A 17,085-nucleotide genomic window follows, 5' to 3' on the forward strand; every position below is an offset into this window, starting at 1 on the left:
CCCTCTCTGTCTCGCCTTCTTTGTCCCAGCCCTCTCTCTGTACCTCTCTCTCTGTCCCCCTCTCTCACTGTTCCCACACTCTCTGTCCCCTCTCTCTGTACCCCCTCTCTCTGACTCCCCTCTCTGAACCCCACTCTCTGTCCCCAATTCTCGGTCCCAGCCCTCTCTATATACCCCCTCTCTCAGTCCCCTCACACTCTGTTCCCCCTCTCTCTATCCCTCTCTCTCTGTCCCCCCTCTCTGTCACTTCTCTCTCTGTCCTACTCTCTCTCTGTCCCCTCTCTCTCTCTGTCCCCTCTCTCTCTCTCTGTCCCCCTCTCTCTTTGTCCCCCTCTCTCTGTCCCCTCTCTCTCTGACCCCTCTCTCGTTATGTCTCCCTCACTTTATCCCTCACCTTGTCTCTCTCTCTCTCTCTCTCTCTCTCTCTCTCTCTCTCTCTCTCTCTCTCTCTCTCTCTCTCTCTCCCTGCTCCTTCACTCTCTCTCCACCTTCTCTCACTCTCGATCCACCTGCCTCGGTCTCTCTTACTCCTCACCTCCCTCTGTTTCTCTCTGACTAAATATCTCTCCCTCCTGCCCCCACCCCCCCTCCCTCTCTGACGCAGTCTGTCTCCCTGACGCGTCCCTCTCCCTCTGAACCAGAGACTGGAGAGGGGGGTAGTGGTTGGTGCTGTGGCTGCATGTGGTTGGAGGGGTGGTTGTGAGAAGACAGAGAGATGTGGGAGATGGGAGGAGGGGGAAAAATGGTGTAGAGACGGAATTGCGGGAGGGAGACAGAGACGGCAGGAGAGAGAGAGAGTGCAGGGGAAGGGGGAGAGGAAAGAGTGGAGGCAGGTGGAGAGAGTGGGGGAGAGGAAATGGGGAGGCTACGTTGGAGTGGGGGGGGTGCAGAGGGAGTTAAACCCAGCTCCTGAGCTCAGGGCGCAGTGCCGTCCCCTTCCCTGAGGACCAGGACTTGGGGCTGAGTCTGTCTCTCTCCAGCTCAGCGTCTCCAACACAAAGACACACAACAACATCGGTCACTCTGCTGCTCGGCACGCTTGAATCAACATTTTTATTGGTTACAAATGGAAGTGATGGATACAGTCAGTGGGATGGTGCCTTTTCTCACTGGCCCCTGAGTTGTGAGAAACATTGAAATGTTTCCCTGTAACCCCCCTGTGGGATAAGGATGGACAAACCAGCGCTACCCTCAGTCTGTTACCATAGCGACAGGCTGCTCCATCGCTGTAACACTGAACTGAAATGAGAAAATCCCGGATGGATTGATTAATGAGGGAATTTGATTGATGGATGGATTTGGGTGAAGGGATATTTCAGCACATTCTTCAGCTGCTGCCTGAACTTAGTCTGGGTCACGGCATAAATCGCGGTGTTTGTGCAGCAACTGAGGAGCTGCAGCATGAAGCCCAATTCCCGCACAAAGTCATGGAGATACACAGACTCATACCCAATCCACCACATCCGTCTCCATATAGAATACAGCATGAACGTTGACCATAACAGGATGAAATTGGCCGAGATCACAAACAGTAAAATGATGGATTTTTTTCGGTTTCTCATTTCAGTGTCAGACTGAGCGTCCCCATTGGTGTGAGCGCGGAGTCTCCTGCGGGCTCTGCTGGTCACTAAAATGTGTCTGACGGTGAGACCATTGAGCAGCAGAATCAGGAGAAATGGGACACACGGGGTTAGAATGTGGTGGAGGAACTCGATTGTGACCCAGACACTGGAGGATACAACTGCGTCTGTTACATCACAAAACCAGGGCTCGTTCCACAGCTTATACCGAGCCGTGAGCATAAAATACCAGGAAATGTCCTTTAAACAGCTCAGCACAGTCACTACTCCCAGAACCACAGCCGCCGTTTTCTCACTGCAATACTTACTTTTCAGCTTCTGGCAACAAATGGCCACAAACCGATCAAAGGTGAAAGTAACGGTGAACCAGATAGAGCAGTCAGTGGCTGCATAAAGCAGGACGGCGTGGATATTACACACGGGGACGGAGCCCCTCAGGAAATAAAACTGTTCCTCATAAACAATGGGAATATGTCTCAGGATCAGGTCGAGGATAATGACCAGGAGATCCGCCGCTGCCATGGCCCCCAGGTAACGTCTGACACATGGAGACAATCCACAATCTTTATAAAGCAGGACGTAGATGGTCACTACGTTTACTGTGAGGAAGGAAAACAAACCCATTATCCATCAGCCTGGAGGCAAAGGGACCCGTTTGATTGGGGACGCAGTGAGATGTTCAAATGTGTCCCTGTATTCAGGGATTTATTAAAATAATTGGAGCTGGAATAACAAATGGGAAGTTCTGAATACTGACAAAAATGTCAGTTTTGGAATGTTGGGGGCAGAACGTTCCAGGATCTCCTTCAACTGTCCATCACCTTTCCCCTCTAGCCATTCCATCATCATGATGTACTGTGCACAGGCTACATATCTGTCCAGCACTGGGAGTTGTGGAGACAACAGTAGGGCAATAATGTGTGAACATGAAACAAATATCCATCCAACATAAGGGGCTACACAAACCACATCATTGCATTATCAATAAACCTCAACTAGATAGTCTGACCAGCACAGCGACCTGTGCAGTGATCACCCGTGAATTAATCTGTAAACCAGGAGCAGTTACCCACCCCCCCACCCAGCATGTAGGACTGTGTACACCACCCCAGTGCATTGATCTGTAAACCAAGAGCATTTACCCTCCCAGCAAGTAGGATTGTGTACCCCACCCCAGTGCATTGATCTGTAAACTAGGAACAGTTACCCTCCCGGCATGTAGGACTGTGTACAACACCCCAGGGCATTGATTTGTAAACCAGGAGCAGTTACCCTCCCAGCATGTAGGACTGTGTACACCACCCCAATGCATTGATCTGTAAACTAGGAACTGTTACCCTCCCAGCATGTAGGACTGTGTACCCCATCCCAGTGCACTGATCTGTATACCAGGAGCAGTTACCCTCCCGGCATGTAGAGCTCTGTACACCAACCCATTGCATTCCTCAGTAACACTGTGTTAGATCCCTGCACAGTATGGGGAAACTTGCAGCCCGTGCTGGAAGTGACAGGATGTTGAGCTCCCATCCATTTACAGCTCCATATCTCCATTGTGCGATGACAAGGGAGTGCTGTGGGTGTGAACATCACTGCCAGAGAGAGATGGTGGGGGAAACAGTTTAAATATCACCACATGGGAGGGGTTTGGGAAATAGACAGTGAGAGGGAGACTGAGAGACAGTGTCATGGAAGAATGTGTTCCCAGGTTACAGATTGCAGAAATGTAGACACTTCGATGACATCCTGGAACATGAACCTGTCTTCCCAGGAAAGATGGGAAAAAGGGATATTGGTGTGAGGCCAGATGAGCATTTGTTCTGCATCTTTGTAACTGGAATTACTTTCAACCGAACCTATGACTCATTGGGCAGATTCTAACAATAATTTATCTTTGTTTGATCTCCTTGAGTGTGACAGAGGGATTGTCCGCACGAGGCTGAGATAGTTTCCTGGTGCTATCGTATTGGACTCACCTCATTAACTACCCAGCCCACCCCATGATGTCTCTCTCATTCAATCCCAGCCCGATTCTCCCACCCATCATGGCGGGTGGTACTCACCATCGCCCCTATGCCCCTGGATATTCAGTGAAGGGCAATTGTCACTTTAAAACCACTGGCAGCTCCGTTTCCCCCCGGCACAACTTAGAAGTCGTGGCCCTGATGCCATCTCCCTTTTGTGTCGAGCTGTTACAAATGGAATCCCCACGGTCTCGGTGGGCAGGAGGGTGGGCTCACAACACAGCGTCACCACCACCTCCCAGGAAGGGAGCACGGAGGCTCCCTCCTACACATCCCCCTGTAAACAGCTCAGAAACTGAAACTAATCTGTGATAGTTACTGCTCTCCCCACTTGTCCCGATATCTTCAACAATCTGTGCACATATACACCCAGGACTCTCTGCTCCTGCAGCCCCTATTTAACGGTACAGCCTGTTTTAAACTGTCTTTCATTGTCTTTCCTACCAAAGTGCATCACCTCACACTGCTCTGCACTGATCCCCAGCTGCCATACACCTGAACACTACACCAACGTGTCACTGTCCTGTTAGAGTTCCACACTCTCCTCCATAGACTTTACAATTCTTCCAGGTTTGGTGCCAGCTACAAACATTGAGATTGTTATATCGTCACAGTTCCCATGCAACAACTGAAATCCTGTCACACTCACTAGTGTGCGCAGGTGAAATACCGCTATATTCCAAACGGACAGAGTCGAATAATGACATGCTGTCAATGGAGCAATAAAAATCCTGATACAAACCAGACAGAGTGAATGAAATATTGACAAACCATAGAGAAGAGAATTCCAAATTGGCTCCAAGATTCTGTATTGACATCAGAGTATTAATGTCATGAAGTCGAAAGTGTGTATGTACCTTTAAGAGATAGGGACAGCTGTTCTGAACTGAAAGCTTCGAAGCACCCGTGATATGAGAGGATGGCAGACCTTTAGTGTGAAGGACAACTGAAAATATGTCATATTTGGCTGTGGAATAGATCCTTGACATGGTTGCTCCTTGGACAACAATTCGAATTTTACCAATCAGTTTAAATTATGCCCCAGGATACTAAAACCAAATCAAGTGTGAATGTATTGGTTTTCGGAAGTTGAACCAATGAGATGATCCGACGTTGTGCATATTAAAAATGCAGGCATTTAGAAAATTGGAGACAGAGTAAATGCCATCAACACAGATCCAAGAGATTAGGGAACACTCTCTATCAAAGGTACCTTTTCATATGGAATATATTCGCAGTAAAAAGATAGAAGACGACCCAGGGAGACCTATAGCCCCAAGAAGACACACAAACAACAGCTGCTGTGTGATTTTGAAATTAAATGAGTGCAATTTTAATAAGTGTCTTATTGAAGCAGTATATCATTATAGAGTTGGAGTGGGGTAATAAGCAGTTAAGAGAAAGGGGGTCTCAGAATTCTGAATGCTTGATGTAAAATGTTCACTTTCAGAATTAAAAAATAAATTGATGTTATGTAAACAGTGGAATTTGGGTGTTCGCTGTCCCTCATATTTTAACAGCTTACGAGGCAAATTGAACATTTTTTTATATTTCGTTTAAGTTACCAGATGAGCTTCACGTCGCACCCTGACAATTCCCGTGTGTGTGTATCTGTGTGTCTCTGTGTGGGGCAGGTCTGGCAGTCTCTGTGGTGCTTAAAGTAATGCATTGATACCCTCTGCTGGCCTCCACACGCCACTGCACAGACATTGGCAGAGGGTGAAAACAAACAGGGATTCATTCAGAGAGGGGGAGGGAGAGGGCAGCTGCTCACAGCACCATCCAAACTGATGTCTTATCCATGGACTGATCGAAATGTCCTTTAAACGTTGTAACTGTCCCTGCTTTCACCACTTCCTCTGGAAGGTCATTCCACACACAAGCCAGATTCTGTCTAACATAATTACCTCTCCATGACTTCTGTAAATCTTTTTCCTCACACCTTAAAATATCCCTGTTTTGAATCCCCAACTGTAAGGAAAAGACATCAGCCCTTCAGCTTATCTGTATCCCTCATTATTTTATAAACCTCTGTAAAGTTACCCCTTAATCTTATACTCTCCATTGAAAAGAGTCCCAGTCTATCTAGCCTCTCCTTTTAGCTCACTCCCTCCATTCCCAACAACATCCAGGTTAATGTCTGCTCAATCCTCTCCAACTTAATAATATCAAGGTCAGTAATATCAGAGTGAATAATTAAGGTATTTCCTATGGGTGGGGAGACCAAAACTAGGCGGTACAGGTTTAAGGTGAGAGGGGAACACTTAAAAGTGACATAAAGGGTCGCTTTTTCACCCAGAGGGTGGTGTGCCTATGGAATGAGCGGGCAGGATGTCCAGACTGGACACAGTATTCCAGAAGAGACCTCACCAATATCCTGTACAACCTCATCATGACGTCTCAATTCCGATACTCAAAGGTCGAACCAATGAAGACAAGTGTGTTAAACACCTCCTTAACCACACGATCTACCTGAGATGCAAATTTTAAAGAATTATACCTGACAACCTTGGTCTCTGTTCTCCAACACTGCCAAAGGCCCTGCTTTTAATTGTATGAGGTCCTGCTCTTGTTTGATTTACCAAATCCAATACCTCGCATTAATCCAAACTAAACTACATCTGCCACCCCTCAGCCCAGTTTGTGATATTAGCACCTCCTCACTCTCCTCCTTTAAAATATCCTCCCCATATCCAGGATGCCTGCACACTCCGGCCTTGAGTTTCACAAAGACCCTAAGCTTTGGTTGCCTTGTGTGGTTTGGGGGACTGGGACAGATTGCAGACACAGTCAGTGGGGAGGAGAGGCTGGGCAGTAATCCGCGGCCTAGTGTCATTTCATTGTTTTAGGAAGAGGGCAGTTGCACGTTAGAGGTGGGTAATAGTGATCGGTGTTTTGGGACCAGAAATTATGCTTTTTCGTTGTCTGTGGTGTTCAATGATAAAAATCTATTTGAGATCCTTCGTTGGGCAGACTGTGACTGCAGAATTTCTTTCCTTAATGTTGTAGATTACAGATAATAGCGATTGAAGACGTTCATAGTTAATTTCGATAGCACAGACGTACACTCAATGTCCTACAGTTGAGACAAATATCTTGCATTTGTTAAACAATACAAAGTGTTTTGTGTAGTTCCGTAATGGTAACCTGATTAAAATAATTCCACACTGAGCTGAAAGCTGGCACTTAAAATATGACCCAAGTCTGGGTATGGTAGTGTAGTGGGTGGTGTCCCTGGCTCTGAACCAGAATTCTGGATTTGATTTCAATTCCTGAACTTGTGTGGTAGTGTTCCTAGCTCTGGACTAGTAGGACTGGATTCAAGTCCTGCCAGTTGCAGAGGTATGTCACAGCATGTCTGAACAGGCTGATGAACAAACACACAGGAGAATAATGTTACGGCTTTATGGGTATTGCCCAGTGATGCTAGTGTCCCTACCTCCGGGCACAAAGGTCTCGGTGTAAATCCCACATAAGTGTCCCAGGATACATCTGAACAAACTGATTAAACTGGTTGTAGAATTGTGACCTGATGGAGAAAGAAGTGTCAGAATTGAATTTCAGAATTTAGGCCCGGAATGACTGAAAGCGCAGCTAATCGTGTTGATTGGAGTCACAGCTTGCAGCAGTAGAGGTTTATCAAATCAGAACGGTCATGGATAGGGTGAGTAGTTAGGGTTTTCCCCCAGGTTAGGGGCCTTCAAAACTAGAGGGCATTGGATGAAAGTGAGAGGAGAAAGGTTTTGAAGAGGCCTAAGAGGAATCTTTTCACACAGAGTGTGGTGTGCGTGTGGTATGAGCTGCCAGAGGTAGTGGTGGAGGCTGGTACAACTGCAGCATGTAAAAAGCATCTGGATGCTGACAGACCTGCCGAGCTTTTCCAGCAATTTCTGTATTCCTTTTAAAATGCATTCATTTTAACACAGGTATTCTAAATACATAAATATTTTACTTTTTTAATGACGCAGGGGCATATAAACATATTTTCAAATTGACCAAGACAATTTTCCGCTCAGGGTATGGCTCTGTGCGAGATGGCAACAATGATGCAACGACATGGAGCAGGGAATGTGATGGAGACATAGTTTAGACATTATACAAGGAGACCTCACATGATCCAGTTTGGGAGAGGATGACGTCATTGTGTGATTCAACTCAGAGAGGTAGACAATGTAATCTTCCTGATAATGAATGGCCTATTACACTCTCTCTCCCTCATTATTCCTCATCACAGCAATGTGTGAGAGCTAAAAAAAAAAAGTACCTATACGGTCATCATTCCCATTCTCATTTTTAAAGAATTCATGCAGTGTGGAAACAGGCTCTTCGGCCCAACAAGTCCATACCAAACTTCCAAACAGTAACCTTGCCAGGCCCGTTCCCTGAGATTTACTTCTGAGTAATGCACCTAACCTAGAAATCCCTGAATACGACAGACAACTTAGCATGACCAATCCACCTAATGTACACGGTTTGAGCTGTGGGAGCGAACTGGAGCACCTATTAGAAACTCACGCAGTCAAAGGGAGAATGTACAAACCCCACACAGATAGTCGCCCGAGGCTGGAATAGAACCCCTGTTCCTAGTGCTGTGAGGTAGCAGTGCTAACCACTGAGCTACTGTGCTATCCTTTGGGTGATTACTGACCGGAAATCATTGGAATCTTCTCACTGCCTAATGCAAAGGGAATTCAGCCAAATCCAACTGTCCCAGGATGATATCCCATTGCTAGCAGCTTGTGTGAGTAGAATATCTTCAGAAGCCGAATCACATTTTGGACCATCTCTCAATTTTTCCTTTTGTCATAAGTTACACTCATATTTGGACAAAGTTCTTTCAACTTCAAATTGCAGAGATTGTGTGTGTCTCAGCATTTTAAACAGGGAAATATTGATTATATATTTGTAATGCCCAAACAGTTTGCCATTCAGCTTTCCATCATAGTTTGAGTACCATTGCTCTGGATCATAAACGTGCTATTTGAGCAGTTTAAAGAAACTAACCTGACTTGTTCCTAAGACTGACCCTGACCCAGTCTAAGACCTTTATCATCGGCCACATCACCAACTTGGTCACATTTAACATTTGTTGTGAGCAGTGGAGGAGTGGGACGAGAAAAGGAAACAGTGACCCAAAAAGTCGGGGAACTATCGACGGGTGAGCCTGATGTCAGTGGTGGGTAAGTTGTTGGAGGGAATTCTGAGGGATAGCATTTACATACATTGGGAAGGCAAGGGCTGATCGGAGTAGACAACGTGTCTTTCTGCATGGGGAATCATGTCTCATTAATTTGGCTGAGTTTTATGAAGAGTAAAAAAGTAGATTAATGAAGGCAATTTGGTGGACATTGTCTATATGGACTTCAGCAAGGAGTTCATAACATTCCAGTTGGTAGACAGATTAAAGGTTCGGTCACATGGGACACAGAAGAAGCTAGTCACAATTGGCTTGAAGGAAGAGGGATATTTTTCAGACTGGAGGCTGACTGCAGTGTGCTGCAAGAATCAGTATTGAGTTCACTGCATTTCATCATTTATGTAAAGGATTTAGATGTGAATATTGGGGCCAAAGTTAGTAAGTTTACAGATGACATCAGAAATGTGGTGTAGTAGATTACCTCAGAGTACAACGAGACCACAATTAGATGGGACAAAGGGGCAAGGAGTGACAGATGAAGTTTGTTTAGATAAATAAAAGGTTTTGCATTTTTGGAAGAAATTATACACTTAATGACAAGGTCCTGGGGAGTGTTATGGAACAAGGGGACCTAGGGCTGCAGGTATATTGTTCCTTGAAAATGGAATCGCAGATAGACAGAGTGGTGCTGAACATATTTGGCACATTTGCCTTAATCAGTCAGAGCATTGAGTATAGAGTTTGTGGTGGCATGTTGCATCTGTACACCGTGTTGGGAAGGCCATTTTAAGAAAACTGCATACAACGCGGTTGCCTGCAGAAAAGATTTACACAGATGTCCCAGGGAGAGGTTGATTAGGTTGAGGTGTTTCTCCCTGGAGTGTCAGAGGCAGAAGGGTGACATTATAAATGTTTATAAAATCATCAGGGGAATGGATATTCAGAACAGCCACGTTCTGCTCTTCAGTGTAGGGGAGACCAGATTCAGAGGCATAGGTTGAAGGGGAGAGGGCGAATGATTTAGAAGGGAGCTGAAGATAAATGTTTAATACAGAGAGTGGTGTGTGTACAGAAAGTGCTGTCAGAGGAAGTGCTGAAGGCGGTTACAATCGCACATTTAAAAAGTATCTGAAAGAGGAGGGATATTGGCCAAATGCTGGCAAATGGGACGCGATCAGATTTGATATCTGATCGGAGTGAACAGGTTGGACTAACAGGTCTGTTTCTGTTCTGCATGACTCTCTGGTTCTATAAGAAGGATGACGAAAGATTCTAAAATGACCTTTCAAGTGGGAATTCTCTTCACTGGAAGTTTATCGTGCCTCTATGTTCACATTGATTGAAAGCTGCATTACTAACTATTTGACAGGGAAGTAAGTCACGGATATTCGGATACAGACAGGAAAGTGGGGCTGAGTCCACAACCTGATCAGCCACAATCGTAGTTCCTGGTGGAGAAGGCTCAAAGTATCTAATGATCCACTTCTGCTCCTCAGTCCCATGTTTCTGTGTTCCATTCAGCCCCTCATACCTGCTAGACAGGGACAGTTGGAGGCCACTTACTCCTATAATCTGGTGCACAGAAAAAGAGGAGAACATTCAGCCTCTCAAGACTGTCACACACGCTTTGAAGTGATTTGGGAAATGTAATTGGAAAATCCAGGCACAGGTATGAAAAAGGACCTTCATCTCTCTTCACAGAGCTTCCCCTCTCTGCAAATTGTGCTTCATTTGTTGGTCATGCTGTAGACGCAGATCGACTCTGAATACAGCCCATATACTCACCAGAGATGGCTCACAAAATCATCTGGTCTACCTGACTGCAATATTCAGTAATTGCACATTTATGACAATAACACCCACTAACTCTCCAATAACAGAATATGAGAACATCAGAAACAGGGACAGGTCGTTCACTCCCCATGCCTGCCTTGCCCTTCACTTAGATCATGACTGATCTGCTCTTGGTCTCAAATCCTTTTTCATACCCAATTCTTCATCGCCCTCAACTCTCTGTCTGGTCAATATCCATCTACCTCTTCTTCAATTACTTTCAGTCATTTTGCTCCCTAACATTCATGAGAAGAGAAACCCTGACATTCAACACCATTTGTTTGAAGAAAACACGTGTTGTTCCTATACCATGGCCTATTGACATAGACAAAAGAGGTTGGCTCAAGGGTTCAGGTAAAAATGACTGGCCCTGATATCAAGGCAGTGGTTGGCTTTTGTTGACATCAAGGAGCTTACCAAAACTGGACTTAATGGGAATCAGCCTAAACTGTCCAGTGTTTGGAGTCAAACATGGCACAAAGGAAGATATTCACCATCTCAGTCTTGGGTCACCTCTGTGGGAGATCCTCAGGGTAGCTTCCTCTTCAAAAACAGCTTCAGCTGCTTCATCAATGTCTCCTCGCCCCCACCCTCCGCAACATAAGATCAGAAGTGGGGATGGTCACTGAAGATTCCACAATGTTCTGAACATTTGTTGCCCGTCAGCTCCTGAAACGGTCTCGGTCCATGTGCAGCAAGACCCAGACACCAGTCAGGTTTGTGCTGTTAAATGGTCTGTAACATTCATGTAACAGCACTGCCTGGCACTGCACATTGCCACAGTGAAATAGAGTTCATTCAGCAGCTCACGTTGGTTTCACAGGAATATGAGGAAGTCATTCAGTCCATTGACAGTATTAGAGTAGAACAGGGACAGCCCATTCAGTGCCTCCAGCCTATTTCTCAGTAAGGGAAGGGGTCTCGTGTGATGGACCACACCAGAGCCCCTCGAAAATATTTGAAGACGGTAGCCTTGACTCTAATGTCTTTGTATTTTAAAGGAAATGTAAACTGTCTGTTCCAGACGCAATGTGACTGTTCAAACCACATGGTGTGAAGCAAACACCATTTATTAAAACACGGAAGAAAAAATAAAATCAAAGAAAGAGGAATTTAGAATAACGTAATTCTATTGGACACAACAGAATAATAGATCGTGGAGCGATTACTAATGAACTGTTCCAATATAGGGAACTCCCATAAACACAGTCCTTGGCAAAAAGGAATAGTCAGACACAGAATGTCACAAACATTTCTCCAATCCAGGAATTAAAAACATCAGCAAGAGAAAATTCAGTGAGAGTAGCAGCCAGGAGACATTCACTGGAGCTTCCAACTCTGTGTAGACCCCAATATTTTCTGATGTTGCTGAGAAACCAAAACCCAGAGATCCTAATGTGTGAGAGTTGGCCACACCCATTCAAGCTGCATTAAAATAAACCCAAGGCCTCCCTCGCTGTTTACCCAGTGGTCTTAACTGTCCAGCTCGTTCAATCTCTCTCTCAGATGAAACAAGGACAAAATAACCTCTTAAAGTTGCAGCATCATCACACTTGTCAATACATTGAGCTGTCAAACAGTAACCAGGGGTAACCCAATCCGGCCCTTGGCCATGTCCAACCAGACAAGGAAGAAGTCATTCAGTCCTTTGAGCCAATTGCACAGAAACAGAATGAGGCCATTCAGCCCGTTGAGCCACTTATACAGGAACAGGAGGAGGCTATTCAGTCAGTTGAGCCACTTATATAGGAACAGTAGGAGGCCATTCCCACCTCAATGCACTTAAACAGGGGCAGAATAGGGTAATTGATGCTGATCCTGATGAATGGCTTATGCCCAAAACGTCGACTCTCCTGCTGTGCTTTTCCAGGCAACCACTGTCTACTCTGATCTCCAGCATGGGCAGTCCTTACTGTCTCCTAATTGATGCTGTAACATGAACAAGTGGAGCAGAGGATGCACAGACAGATTGCTCCACCTTGTACCTCGTGGCGCCATCGCTCATGATACACACGTGGGACTTTAAAGTGGTTTACTCGCGGTGAGGAGGGAAGACATATGTCTTGTGTGAAGTCTCAAGAAGGCATGTTCCATCTCCGAGGTGACAGCCTGGTGTTCTCTATGTAGGGCAGAAGCTGGTGGGAATGGCTACCTGTTTCAGATGGAAGGTTTTGTGGCTGCTGTTGGGGATTGTGAACAACATAATGTTCAGTCCGGGTTCACACCCCGATTAGATTAGATTACTTACAGCGTGGAAACTGGCCCTTCGGCTCAACAAGTCCACACCTACCCACCGAAGCGCAACCCACACAGACCCATTCCCCTACACTTACCCCTTCACCTACCACTACGGGCAATTTAACTTGGCCAATTCACCTAACCTACACATTTTTGGACTGTGGGAGGAATGCGGAGCACCCGGAGGAAACACACCCAGACACGGGGCGAATGTGCCAACTCCACACAGAGAGTCGCCTGAGGCGGGAATTGAACCCGGGTCTCTGGCGCTGTGAGGCAGCAGTGCCACCGTGCCGACTTCGCATTCATGTGGGGAGAGTTAATTAAGGCATATAAACTATAGGAAAATCACGTCAGACTGATGAATGGACTCTCTAAGTTCAAATAATGCTAATCTTATTCATGTTGATCTTGTCTAGCGCATGTCCTGTTCAGTGTAACCTGTATGCCTGACTCTGTCAAAGTCTATTTCCACCCTATGATCTGCCTGGCCATGCTTACTATGATCTGCCTCCACTGCTCATAAATAAAATGTTTCCCTATACTGAGGTACATGTGGCAATAAATCAAACCAATCAATCCTGAGTAAAGTATGGAATTTCTCACCCTATCAATGTCTCTTTTGGAAATAAGTGATCACTGCCACTCGTCGTGTTTCAGCATCGCCGTTTCTTCGTCTCTCACAGCTCTACCGATTAAGCACTCAGCCAATGTACCAAAAGCCTTTTTCACTGCCCTGTCTACCTGTGACTCCACTCTTAGAGAACCGTGCACTCAACACCAAGGTCTCTCTGCCCACTTCACCCCTTAAGACCCTCCCATTCACCATGAAACTCCTACCTTGATTTGAGTTTCCAAAATGCAAGACCTCACACGTCTATATTAAACTCCATTTGTCATTTCTCAACCTACATCCCCACCTGATGAAGGTCAAGCAGCAATTTCTGATAAACGACCTTTAGCTGGCACCTGTGGCTGTACTTTCTATTCAGCAAAACCCGTTCTGTCTTAAAATGAGTGGACATGATTTCGGCTTCATAACACCTCCCACTTCAGGGAAAATAAACATGAAACAGCAGAATGAAAAGATGGCTTCATTTCTTTTCCTCTAATTCTTAATCTAATTATTATGAATTACAAAAGTATTAATCTCAGCTTTACGATACATATTAATTCTGCACACATAACTAACATTGCAATAAGTCAAATCTTATCTAAACTTTTTCCTTTAAATCTGCGATAACACATCTGCTATCTCATTTTATGACCAACAGCATGTACATTTTGTAAGTTTAAAGTCGGTAAAATAAGACTCCAATGAAATACTCTCATATTCTGTTCTTTAAATATTCAAAAAAATGCGAGAGGTTTGTCATTGTCCACGACCATCTCTGACAATTTGTTTATCATATAAACATTAAAATATTGTCACTCCAGTGCAAAACGTCATCATTCTTTTGCAATAATGGAGATGTTGCATTTTATTCTGGTGGATATTGAGTTTTTTCAGCAAGTAGCTAATTGGCCATTCAATTCATCATCATCTTACTGTATCAATACATCTCCGAGCCCTATATCCCGAGCATCAAATGCAATTTTCAAAGCTTTTCATAATATTTGGTTCAGATAAAACTGGTGTGGTGATTAATCCTGCTTTAAAATTCTCAAATGCCTCCTGGCATTGTTCTGTCCACCACAATTCTGTTTCCTTCTTTAATAAATCCATCAGTGGTGCCAATACGCTGCTGAAGTTTGCAACAAACTTCCGATAGAATCCACTCAGTCCCAAAAACCGAAGCACCACTTTCTTCGAGGATGGTCGTGGAAATTCCTCAAAGCCCTTCGTCTCTGTGTTCCATGGGGTCAACCTTCCATGGCCAATGTAATGTCCCAAGAACGTCACCTCTGCCTTCGTGAATTCTGTTTTCTTTAAGTTTATGACCAAGTTTGCTTCTTGTAATCGTTCAACATGCTCTGTCAACTGTAACATGTGAGCTTTCAATCACTTGCACGACATCATACAGATAAACTACACAATTTTTACATCTGGCCACAACTCTGTTCCTGAGTCTTAATTGTGGCTGGAGCATTATTCATTCACATGACGTACTCTAACATTTTTTGACATCTCCGGTATCTTTATCAGATAGTTGAACTGACTCAATACATTGTTAATTTGAAAGGGGCCACTAAACCTGGCTTTGAAGGGATTTCCTACCACTGGTGGCAATACTAACACATCATGCCCACGGGAAATCGTCAAAGTTTCAGCGTTTTTATCGGTCACCTGCTTCATTCCCTGCTGTGTCCTCTTCAGGTGCTGTTTAGCTAACTCACCTGCTCTATCTAATTTCTCCCTCACCTCATATACATAATCCAAGTGTGAGATCACCGATTTCGGTCCTGTCAGTTTATAGTTAATTCATTTCAACTCAAAGGAGGTAAAGTGAGTAGATTTATTTGGGGCATCTCGAATGGCCAACAATATAATGAGACACCTTTATTCCAATCATTCGGGTAATTCTGACAGTACGCCGTTAATATTGTCTTCAGCATCTGATGCCAACTTTGCAAGACTCCCTGGAGTTCACGATGCGATGCACTTGATTTAAACTGCTGTGTGCCAAAGCTATCCAAGATGTCCTTAAACAGCTGATCAGTAAAATGAGACCCTTGGTCTGACTGAATCACACTGCGTAGCCCACAGTGAGTAAAGAAAGCTACCAACTCCTCCACCTCTCCTTTTGCCTTAACACTCCGTAATGGAATTGCCTCTGGAAATCTGGTGGACACATCCATTATGGTCAGCAGATATTGGTTTCCACTTTAATTTGGAAAGGGGAGCTACACAACCAGTCATAACCCATGAGAAAGGTTCTTCGAGCACAGGAATTCGCAACAAAGGTGCTGGTTTTATTATTGCCTGTGACGTACCTACCATTTGGAATGTATGACATGCACAACAAAAATTAACCACGTCCTTGTGCATTCCAGCCACTAGAAATGCTTTAGCCTGAGTCTTCTGTGTATCAACTCCGTTGTTTTTTTCTTTCGGTTTTCCTTCCTGTTGTAACTTCTGACAGTGGGATCTTGTTACTACACTGTCTGGAAAAATCCCTGGGTATTTTTCTTTTAATTCCCCTATTCCCTGGTCTTACTTTAGCTTCACCATCACAAGGGGTGCCTCCCCTACCTTGGATCCTGCTAAATCATTCCCAAGAATAAACTGCATTCCTGGAACTGACACCCTGTCACTCAATCGCACTGTTACTTCCCCAACCTTGACTTGGCACTCCAACCTAATGTTAAACAGGGAATGCTGAATTTCTGTCCCCATTCCAAAAATTATCACGCTGATGCGTAAAATGTCAGAAAGAGTGAAAATACTTCCATCTCTTACTATTGGAGGCCGAGAGAAAGTGAGGACTGCAGATGCTGGAGATCAGAGTTGAAAAGTGTAGGGCTGGAAAAGCACAGCAGGTCAGGCAGCATCCTAGGGGCAGGAGAGTTGCCGTTTCAGGCAAAAGTCCTTCATCAGGAAAGTGGGGGGTAAGGGAGGGGGAAGGGGGTTGAGAAATAAATAGGAGAGTGGGGTGGGAGCTGGGTGGGAGGTAGCTTGGAAGGCAATAAGTAGATGCAGGTAGGGGGTGATGGTGACAGGTCAGAGACGAGTGTGAAGTGGATAGGTGGTAGGACATTTGGACCCCTCAAACTATACAGCATCAACGTTGACTTCACCAATTTCCAAATCGCCCCTCCCCAATCTCATCCCAGATCCAACCGTTCAACTTCGCACTGCACTTTTGAACTGTTCTAACTGACCATCTATCCTCTCCACCTTCCCCTCCGACATATCACTGTCACTCCCACCTACATTTTCCTATCGCCCTCCCAGTGACCCTCCAGCCAGCCCAGCTCCTACCCTCATATTTATCTTTCAGCCCCTTGTCCCCCCGCCACATTCCTGACGATGGGATTATGCCTGATATATCGATTGTCCTGCTCTTCGGATGCTGCCTGATCTGTTGCGCCTTTCCAGCCCCTTGCTTCTCAACTATTAGATCCTGAACAGATCCCATTTCTTGCAAAATTATAATTTCTTGTCCTCCCGCCACACCCCATTTTTTCTTAGTAAGGATTATCTACAGAGGCAAATTCTTTATCGAGATCAGGCACTGACTCGATACACAGCCCCTGCCTCAGCTGTGCACTCTCCTGCAGCTCCTCGGCTCTACTTGGGGTCTCCTGTACCAGGTTCACTAATACCATTGGCTTA

The 17,085-nt window shown here is 45.1% G+C and overlaps 1 protein-coding gene across 1 annotated transcript in view; it reads right to left on the reverse strand.

Moving 5' to 3' along the window:
- Positions 1–1,268: 1,268 nt before the first annotated feature.
- Positions 1,269–17,085, reverse strand: part of LOC148137884 (putative G protein-coupled receptor 139) — a 118,590-nt gene continuing 102,773 nt past the window's right edge. The window contains exon 2 of the mRNA XM_087982094.1: positions 1,269–2,179. Within this exon, the coding sequence (XP_087838220.1) occupies positions 1,269–2,179 (911 nt within the window). The remainder of the gene's footprint in view (positions 2,180–17,085) is intronic.

Source organism: Chiloscyllium plagiosum, unplaced genomic scaffold, assembly GCF_037043375.1.
Source record: "Chiloscyllium plagiosum isolate Xiang-an unplaced genomic scaffold, Cpla_swu_hap1 HiC_scaffold_42, whole genome shotgun sequence".
In the NCBI taxonomy this organism is placed as follows: Eukaryota; Metazoa; Chordata; class Chondrichthyes; order Orectolobiformes; family Hemiscylliidae; genus Chiloscyllium; species Chiloscyllium plagiosum.